Genomic DNA, 8,798 nt, shown 5'->3' with positions numbered 1-8,798 from the left:
TCTGCTACTGAGGTGCTTCATCCCTGCTCCTCCCAGAGCTGCTCCTTGTACTTTAAGGGCAATCTGGAAGATAAACTATGCTTGTCTTTGCCCAAATCCAGAAGAAGAATAGAACCAGTAATTTCTGTTGCTTTCTAGAGTATGTAAATATCTAGAAGTAAGCAAGTCTCTGGCTGGGCAGATAGCAGGAAAATAGTGCATGTTGTAACAGCACCGTTTTTAATTTAAATTTAGAAAGCTTATTTCCGTTAAGTCTAATCCACATCTAATGATCTCACAGATAACAAGTGGAATTACAGAACTGAAACCTCCATGGAGAGGCAGTACCTCTGCCTGCAGGCAGCTGCCAAAGTGCAGGACACCACAGCCCTGAGCACCCCTGGTTCATCAGCAAAAACAAACAAAGCTTTTTCTTTCTTAATTAAAGGGTCAGTGTACTTGTCTGTAGCGCTGAACTCAAAAACAGCCTCTTTCCATTCACGTCAATTTCACTTTTATTCCTTGTGTTGTTAACATCTTTGTGTCAGTCCCTCTTTCTGCACTGCACACACTCTGTCCGACAGCCGTTTCCCTTCTGGACTCGAGGTAAGCTGCCTTTCCTCCCCGGCAGCCCTCTTTTAGTCTCATTTCTGGCTCTGAAAGTGGGGCTAAAGCAAAGGCACTACTTTTGCTAGGGGAACATAGGGAAAATAAAAGCCTGTGCAGCAGTGGAGTTGTGCTACTGGTTGCAAACAGATCCATGCAATCAAGAGAGCACAGCTCTGTAAGAAGGTGCTTGTGTTTCCTGCTGCTGAACAATTTGGGAAGTGGTTTCTATATCCCATAGCAACCTAATGATCCCGAAGCCAACAGGGATTTTGGCACAGCTAACTCCTGTTAATGAACTGTTTACAGTGCTTTAAAAAAAAAAACTATACAGCCTGTCAATGAAAAAATGCCTCTCTGATTAAAGTCATTTCGAAGAAATGGTGGAAGTGAACTGCAATTAACCTCTTTCCTTCTGCTGTCCATCATCCTGTCAGCACGTAGCTGTTATTGTGTTACAGAGGGGATGTGGATGTTCCCTCTGGAGCACGTACTCAGCTGTCAGTGGTGTGGGCAGTCTCAGCATCCATCTCCTGAAGAACACTTCCATCCCAATGGCTCATTGTTTTTTCTAACTCGGTTTTCACTCTAAGCTGACAGTTCAGAATTGCATTCTGTATGCTCTGCAGGTTCCACTGCGTTCTCAGGAGAGCATCATCCAACGTGAAGACACCATCACGTGTTCTTCGCACTTGTGTGCACACAGCAGATGATTTCAGCTCCAGACCAATCTCATGGACTACTTTTCGGAGGTACTGCTGGGTCTCGTGCAAGCAGTGAATTTCTGGAAGGTCAGAGAGATTCCTTTAGAACGAGCAAAGCAATGGGACAAACTCAGACCTTGTCTGTAACGCAGACATCCATCACGCTTACGCTGAAGGAAACAGTTCAGCAGAATAGATTGCTATGATAAAGCACAGGTGGACTGTGCATTTCTGGAATACTGGGCTGTCCTAGCCCCTCCAGAAACTAAAGCTTTAAAGAACAAATCTGTATATACAGCAGAATTACAGAGATTTAGATATTTTAAAGTGGAGAGGATTTACCTTACCACTTTTGTGATAAGGTGAATGATTTATGGGCAATAGAAGATCGACTGCAGAAAGGCAAACCATCTTTCAACACCCTCCCATGCCCCCCTGAGCTGCACTGCATTTAAATATTGGCATACGGAAGAATTTTGCCCCATAGGCATTCACTTTACAAAATTTCTTGCCTCAGTCTAAGATCTGCAAGTAGCAGGAAAAGCAAAATGAGGGAGGTGTGCAGCTGGTTTGATTTGCTACAGCATCTTCAGTTCTGTGAAGGTTTCAGACAATTGCTCTCAGAAAAAGGAAAAAAAGGCTTTGCACTACAGAGATCAACCAGCAAAGGGATGCTGTGCTGAGCTTGGAAGGAACAACTCACGACACTGCAGGGATTACTGGTTGGTACCAAGCTCCTTTCAATTCATTGTGCATTAGGGCACTAAGAGGAAAGTGGGTTTTACCAACTTATATACATATACACACCAGACTTCCCCCAGTCCGTTCTGCACCAGTCCTACCTAGCTGGAATTCAGGGAGTGCAAACTGGAGACACCGGATTGCAGTGATTATTGGGGGGCTTTTTCCCATGGGGCGAATCAGCCCCTTCACAGCCAGCTCATAGGCCTCCTGTGTTTTCATATCGATGTTAGAATGCCTGGAAAAAGGAGAAAAGGAGCGGAGCAGACACTGAATGCTTCTCTTCAATGGGATTCAAAATACAGTCCCAACTAAAGCAGAGCTGCACTTGTTGTTCTCAGAACTGCCCATGCGTTAAGTTTCTGCACACATCTTAATGCTGTGCTGTTTGCAGCAGTGTAGCAGTTTGGGAGGGAGGTGCTTGGCCACGTCTATAAGATATCAGTGTAGGTCTTACTGCAACCAGCAGGTCCTATTGGAGCTGGAGGTGTCAGAATACAAAAAGGACACTTAACATTGGTCTCTCACCAGCATACAGAGCACTCTAAGTAACTTCTGTCTGTCTGATCTAGCGCTCAAACCTTCACAAGCTGTCATGGCAAACACAGCCATGTTTTTTCCATACGTACATCAGCAAGGCCTTGTGATTTGTTCCTTGGATGACGGCGAGAATCCGTTCCAGCTTCTCCCTCGTGATATGATCTGCAAATATCAAGGTAGGAACAAACTCTCAATTATCCATTTGGAAGCTGGAAGGACAGCAGCCTGAGTGGCGCCATCAGTGTTAGCAGGTCGCATCCAAATGGTTCACAGGAGCCTCGGTGTGGAGTAAGCTCTGCTCATCGGGCCATGTAAATGAGCAGCACAGTGCTGCGCTACAAAGGAAGGGTCATTTTTTCTTAATTGATTTCAAGATGCTGGCTACAGTTTCTCATACAAGTGGCTGAAGGATTTAATTCCACAAAGGCTTCTCGCTGCTACCTCTAGATGTGATATAAGCAGATCTGGCTCCCACCCACGGGAGGGATGAGGGCTCAGACTGGTTTGTGTGTGCTGCACTCAGCACAGGTGGAGAAAAACACCTTGACTGCATGTGGGCTATGTGCATAAAGAGAGGCCAGGGAGCGTTTGGAGCACTACCTTCCGTTGCTGTGCATTTTACCTGGCCAAATGCCTTGCTATTCAGCAGGAGTGCAATTTGTTTTGTGTTCTCTTGAGTTGTTTTTTTTTCTTAAACACATCGATTCAGTTTCTTACCAAACGTTGTCTTCTCTATCAGCTTCCCAGTGTTTGAGAAGTCCTCGGTAGCTTTACCAAACTGCCCCCCAACTGTGTAAACCTCCAAGAAAAGCAGAGGGCGTAATCCATCAAAGGAAGGTTCAGAGCCACTGAGTAGCATCACATCCAGCCATCAGCCCGTCCCAGCGCCACGTCCCTCAGTGCCGCGTCCCACGGGTCTGGAACACCTCCGGGGCGGCACTGAGACTCAGAACCCATCCCAGGGCAGTTTGGGTGCCTGCGGCACCGCGCAGCGCCTACCTTGCTCAGGTGGCAGTTGTACAGGTGGCTGAGGAGCTTGTTCCCGTGGCCTACACCGAGCACTGCAACACAGGAGGCACGCTTACAGCCGGAGCTGCCGCCCCGCCGCCCGTCCCGGAGCAGCGTGCGGACGGCACGGCAGAGCTGCCTTAACGTCCCCCATCACCCAGCCGCGCCGCCCCCCGCCCCCCGCTCGCACCGAAGACCCCCGACGCCTTCACGTCCAGCCGGTGCCCGGCGCCGATCTTCAGCTGCGTGAAGCGGGGCCCTCGAACTGCGGAAAGAGACGGCGGTCAGCGCGGGACCCTCCCGGCCCTCCCCGTACCGACCTCCCCGCCGCTCCCGCCGCTCACCCAGGCGGTGCTCGGCCAACACCGGCACCCGCACGGCCTCCAACCCCGGCGGCCCCGCGCTCGCAGCGGGCAGGAAGCGGATGCGGCTCCGCGGGGGCCGCTCTGGGGCCGCGTTGAGCTCTGCAAGAAACGGGAGGATAATCAGAGACGGAGCCGCGTGTGTGTATTTATGGGGGGGGTCCCGGAGCTCCGCTTACCGCGCAGCAGCCGCGTCTCCACCGCATCCCGCACGCTGTTCCACGCCACTCCCGGCGGTTTGTACACGGCGAACAGCCCCGCAGGCACCGCCGCCATTCCGCCCCGCCCCGCCGCTTCCGGGGCTGCGCCATGCTGCGGGGGGCGGCGGTGCGGGCCGCGCTGCTGCGGGCGGTGCGCGGCGCTCCGGGTAAGGGAGCCCCGCGCCTCCGGTGCGGCTCGTCCCGAGGCTGCCGTGACTCTGAGCTTTGCCACCGCCGCTCCCCGCAGGCAGAGCCGCGCTGAGCCGCGCCGAGCCCCGCGCTGAGGAGGAGGAGGATGGGGAGGAGGAAGAACAGCCGGTGGGGCGCGTCCCGCTGTACCCCGGGCACATCCCGACCAGCCCGCTGCAGAAAGCGCTGCTGGCGGCCGGCTCGGCGTGCGCGGCTCTGTGGGACCCCTACAGACACGGTGCGTGGGGCTGGGGTACGGAGTGGAGGCTGAGGGAGATGGGATGGCTGAGTGTGGAGCAGAAGAGGCTCGGGGGAGACCTCGTCGCTCCCTGCAATCCCTGAAAGGAGTTGTGGTGAGGTGAGCCGGCCTCTGCTCCTGGGGAACAGCGGTAGGATGAGAGGTGATGGCCCCATGTATGCTGAGGGGTTCAGTTGGGTATTGGGGAACATTTCTTCTCAGAAGGAGCGGTGCTGCACTGACACAGCTGCCCAGGGAGTGCTGGGGTCACCATCCATGGAGGTTTTCCAGACCTGTGGAGATGTAGCACTGAGGGACGTGTCGGTGGGCATGGGGGTGGGCTGGGGTTGGACTTGAGAGGGCTTTTCCAACCTGAATGATTCTGTGAGCCCCTGCCAAGCAGGTCTCTGCCTGCCTGCAGCACTCGGTGCCCCCTTTCCTCCCATGTCAACCAAATGTGTCCAGGTGCAGCAAATGCAAAACGTGTGCAGGATTGTGCTATTGGCGTGTCACTGTGCGGTCTCTCTTTCAGACATGGTGGCAGTCCTCGGTGAGACCACGGGCTGCCTTGCCCTGCCCAAGCTGCGAGACAGGATGAGGAATGACCCTGAAGGTTACCGCATCCTCCAGTGCGTCCCCCGCACCCGGCCCTGACCCTCCACCTGTGTCAGACCCCATCCCTCTGCCCCCTGGGCCCTGTAAAGGAGAGCCCCACACTGCTGCCATTTGAGGAGCTCAGGCATCTGTCAGCTCTGAGCCTCCCGGCTGTGGATTTTGCTCTGTGCTTAGTGCTCAGCAAAGCCCTGCAGCAGATCCAGGAGCAGCAGCACGGAGCCCCTGGGCCCTGTTTCAACATCGCTGTCTGTTCTGCTCTGCTGCCACTGGCAGGTGCTGTCTCTCTTTGTGTGGATGCAGTGTGTTTTCTCTGTTTCGTCCTCTGCAGCATTTCCTCCACTGGGGACTCCACCCCACTGTTTTGTCTTCTCCATAGGCACCTCCATGCCTTCATTCCACCACCCACGGCATCTCCCTAAGCTGTGAGATAAGACTTGATGGCTTTTGCTTCTGTGTCTGCAGGGACATGTTGGGCACAAGTCTGAGGACCAGGAGGGACTCAATAAGGCTTTGATTAACCACGATCTCACTGTCCTTCCTCTTTTTTTTTTTTTTTTCCAGTCCCTCCAGCTGATGAGGGATACAAGGAAGCATTTGCTGCAGCCAGGGTAGAGCTGGTGCTCATCCTGCTTATCTCCCTGGCATCTGGGCAGCTCCTGGATTCACCGCAGGCTTTTATCAGGAGGAGAATTTGTCCTGAAAAAGGGCTTTTGTTCCGTCCCAGTGCTGCATGGTGCCTATTTGCCACCAGCCTGGACAGGAGGCCTTTCTGTGCTTGGCCGCCACATGGCTGCCAATGAAAGCCTGAGTAGGAAAGAAGCGAAACCTGCATTTAGAACAAACACCTTCCTCTCTTTCAGGCTGTTGCTTTGAAGTCTGTCTGTTTCACAGGGGCACTGAGATCCACTCCCTGGGCCTGACTGCTAGCCAGGCTCGGTGCAGGCACTGCACTTCTCCTCCCAGAGCTGCTGGAGTGGCAATAGGTGGCAGTTCTCACTGCCAGGGCCTCAGGTGGACTCCTTAAAGAACACATCCTGGTGGGAGCACTTGGGGGCTGTGCAGGGAAGAGCAGGGAGGGGTTTCCAGGTCTTCTGCCCAGGGCCCCCAGTGTGTGGGTCCCACACGATGCTCAGTGCTTTCTGTTTCAGGGAGCGGCCTCGCATCCGCCTCTCCACACTGGACATGGCCCGGCTGCGGGGGCTGCCAGACGGCACGCTGGGCCGTGAATACGTCCGCTTCTTGGAGGACAACGTGAGTGTGGGATCTCACTGTGGTGGTCTCTGTGCCAGGAGCACAGATGAGATTTAGAGGGAGCTTGTGGCCGTGGAGAAGCCCATAGGGCAGCTGGAGGAGATGAAGGGAATTGGTGGGAGTTGGGAGGTCGGGATGTGATGCTGGGTGTGGGTGATGCATCCTCAGTGTTGTGCAGCCCGTGTGTTTTGTCTGTGTAAATGATACTCACAGCATTAGGGGCTGAGAGATGCGCTGATGGGGAGCTCTGCATTGCTGTGTGTTAAAGATTGAAATCAGAGGCTTCGAGTTCTGGCTGACCTGCACCTCTTTGCCCTTGCAGAAGGTTTCTCCAGACACCCGCATGCCAGCCAAGTTCGTGGATGATGAAGAGCTGGCATACGTGATCCAGCGGTACCGGGAAGTGCACGACCTGATGCACACCCTGCTGGGCATGCCCACCAACATGCTGGGTGAGCTGCCACGTTCCATGCTGCCCATCAACCCCAGTGATGGTTTTTGGCCCATCGGAATCCCTGATCCCCAGCCCACAGAGGTGCACAGGGAGGTTGGCCGCAATCCCTGTCCTGCACCGCTGTTGTCTGTCATCTGTGGGTGTTCAGTGCCTGCTGGGTTAACCATGATGTGGTGTTTTGCAAGCTCTGAGTGCAGGCTTAGGGGTTTCCTGGTTCCTTATCTGCATCCCCGTGTCCTTTCCCCTCATTTTGTGTCTGACTCAAAGTCACAAGCTGAGCCTTGCTGGTGAGCCAGCAGGAACCAGCATTTCTGGTCCCTTGGAAGGTTCTGGCTGAGATGTGACAATGGCTGAAATGGGCTTTCCCATGCTGGGAGATGGGGAAAGGTACACGGGAAAATCCTCATTTAGCATCGCTAAAGATCTCCAGGAGCCCAGCCTGCCTGGGCCATGCCCAGGCTTGTGGGGTAGTGACAAGCGGTGCTGCTTCTGGGGGTGGCTGCCAGGCTGTCCCTGGGGGGCAGTGCAGGGCTCCTGTCTCGGTGTGGGACCGTCCCTGTGCCTGCTCACGGCGCTTTGCTTCCTCCCAGGTGAGGTCGTGGTGAAATGGTTTGAAGCCGTCCAGACGGGGCTGCCCATGTGTGTGCTGGGAGCAGCGTTTGGCCCCGTTCGTCTCAACGCACGGTAGGCAGTGATGCTGTCTGATGAGAGTCGGTGTTAACCTGAGTTCTGATCTTGGGTTTGCTGCTGGCTGTAACCTTCCCACACAGAGTCCCGTCCCATGCTTCAGTTTCCCCTGTGAGATAAGCAGGAGTGCTGAAGGGTGCAGGGGCGTAGGGTTTGCATCTGCCCGGAACAGGGACTTGGAAGAGGAAATAGAAAGCCAAACGTGGAAATGAAAACCATTGTCTTCTGTGCCCTTTGTTGCAGAAAGCTGCAGGTCCTGGCCACCGAGCTGGTTCCATGGGCGGTCCGGAGCGGGCGCAACGCCAGCTGTGTCCTCAATGTGTATTATGAGCAGCGCTGGGAGCAGAGCGTGGAGTCCCTGCGGGAGGAAATTGGCATCTTCCCCCCTCCGGCTGTCCGTGTGTGAGCTCATGCTTTAGGCGGGGGGGGGGAAATGAGGGATCCCCCGTTGGCAGCTGTTCCCTGCACTGCTCCGTCTCCTCCTGCCGCATGAGCGCAGTGTGACTCTGCTGGTCCCGACCTGGTGCTGTTCCCTCCTGTCAAGAACTGGCAGCCCCCTGTTGGGAGAGACCTCCCCGTGCCCTGACGAAATGTGACCTCTTCTGCTGTTTGTCAGCGGGCGGAAAGATGGCCAAGTCCTGCCGTGCTTTTACAGCTGGGTTTTGCTGGGTTGGGAGTGAATGCAGACACAGCAAATTCAGGCCATGCAGGCCTGAGGCCCTCCTCGTCAAAAATGTCACTGTGAGAGGTTTTTGATAGGAATTGTCTTCTGACGGTGAGGTGGTGTGATGGGGATTAGGGCAGAGTCCTAGGGGAGCAGGACTGGACGCTGCCCTGCATCCGGGCGCTGCTCGCAGTGCGGGTTGAGGGTTCAGCGTGCCGGCGGCTGTTTGCAGAGCAGGGGCAGAGCCACAGGGCAGGCGGGGCTGCGTGCGGGGAGGTTTGCTGTTGAAATTCCTTCTTGCTCAATAAAACCTGTGGTGGAGCTGTGGTTCCTTCTCCCTCCTCCCACCCGCCTTCTCTCCCCGTCTGGTGGGGAGATGTGACGTGAGACCTCGGCACTTTTCGGGTCCGGGATTCCACGAGACTTCACCGTGGGCCGCCCCAGCGCCGGGCTGTGCCACCGCGTCCTGGGACGGTTCCGGCCCACGGGAGGTGACGTGTCCGTGTCCGGATGCGGGAGGTCGGGCAGCTTCGCCTCCCGGTTTTGCCACATCACTGCGG

General features: G+C 55.1%; 2 protein-coding genes across 4 annotated transcripts; one reads left to right on the top strand and one right to left on the bottom strand.

Annotated features, from left to right (window-relative positions):
• Positions 1-470: 470 nt before the first annotated feature.
• TRUB2 (TruB pseudouridine synthase family member 2) lies at positions 471-4,252 on the bottom strand. 2 transcript variants are annotated; one of them, XM_085239213.1, is made up of 8 exons: positions 4,120-4,252; positions 3,923-4,042; positions 3,769-3,843; positions 3,570-3,631; positions 3,288-3,369; positions 2,660-2,732; positions 2,132-2,268; positions 471-1,369 (listed from the first exon to the last, which is right to left on the bottom strand). In XM_085239213.1, the coding sequence occupies exons 1-8, from the start codon at positions 4,214-4,216 to the stop codon at positions 1,080-1,082; spliced, it is 936 nt and encodes a 311-aa protein (XP_085095339.1). In that variant the 5' UTR covers positions 4,217-4,252; the 3' UTR covers positions 471-1,079. The 2 variants fall into 2 exon arrangements, with proteins under 2 accessions (XP_085095339.1, XP_085095340.1); XM_085239214.1 differs by lacking the exon at positions 3,769-3,843.
• Positions 3,962-8,559, top strand: COQ4 (coenzyme Q4). 2 transcript variants are annotated; one of them, XM_085239216.1, is made up of 7 exons: positions 3,962-4,081; positions 4,388-4,567; positions 5,100-5,196; positions 6,331-6,433; positions 6,756-6,885; positions 7,478-7,571; positions 7,818-8,559. In XM_085239216.1, exons 1-7 carry the CDS (start codon positions 4,003-4,005, stop codon positions 7,978-7,980), a joined length of 846 nt encoding a protein of 281 aa, XP_085095342.1. In that variant the 5' UTR covers positions 3,962-4,002; the 3' UTR covers positions 7,981-8,559. The 2 variants fall into 2 exon arrangements, with proteins under 2 accessions (XP_085095342.1, XP_085095341.1); XM_085239215.1 differs by lacking the exon at positions 3,962-4,081 and adding an exon at positions 4,189-4,307.
• The last annotated feature ends 239 nt before the right edge of the window (positions 8,560-8,798 follow it).

This window comes from Meleagris gallopavo, chromosome 19 (assembly GCF_905368555.1).
Source record: "Meleagris gallopavo chromosome 19, MGAL_WU_HG_1.1, whole genome shotgun sequence".
Lineage (NCBI taxonomy): Eukaryota > Metazoa > Chordata > Aves > Galliformes > Phasianidae > Meleagris > Meleagris gallopavo.
This window is presented reverse-complemented; position numbering and strand designations above follow the sequence as displayed.

Bases quoted from the DNA above. Each gene is read 5' to 3' on its own strand.
- COQ4 (XM_085239216.1), top strand. From the start codon at position 4,003: ATGCGGCTCCGCGGGGGCCGCTCTGGGGCCGCGTTGAGCTCTGCAAGA. The intron at 4,568-5,099 runs GTGCGTGGGGCT...TCTCTCTTTCAG, and splicing joins GTGGGACCCCTACAGACACG to ACATGGTGGCAGTCCTCGGT. The intron at 5,197-6,330 runs GTGCGTCCCCCG...TTTCTGTTTCAG, and splicing joins GAAGGTTACCGCATCCTCCA to GGAGCGGCCTCGCATCCGCC.
- TRUB2 (XM_085239213.1), bottom strand. From the start codon at position 4,216: ATGGCGGCGGTGCCTGCGGGGCTGTTCGCCGTGTACAAACCGCCGGGA. The intron at 3,844-3,922 runs GTGAGCGGCGGG...CTCTTTCCGCAG, and splicing joins GTTGGCCGAGCACCGCCTGG to TTCGAGGGCCCCGCTTCACG. The intron at 3,632-3,768 runs GTGCGAGCGGGG...CCTGTGTTGCAG, and splicing joins GAAGGCGTCGGGGGTCTTCG to TGCTCGGTGTAGGCCACGGG.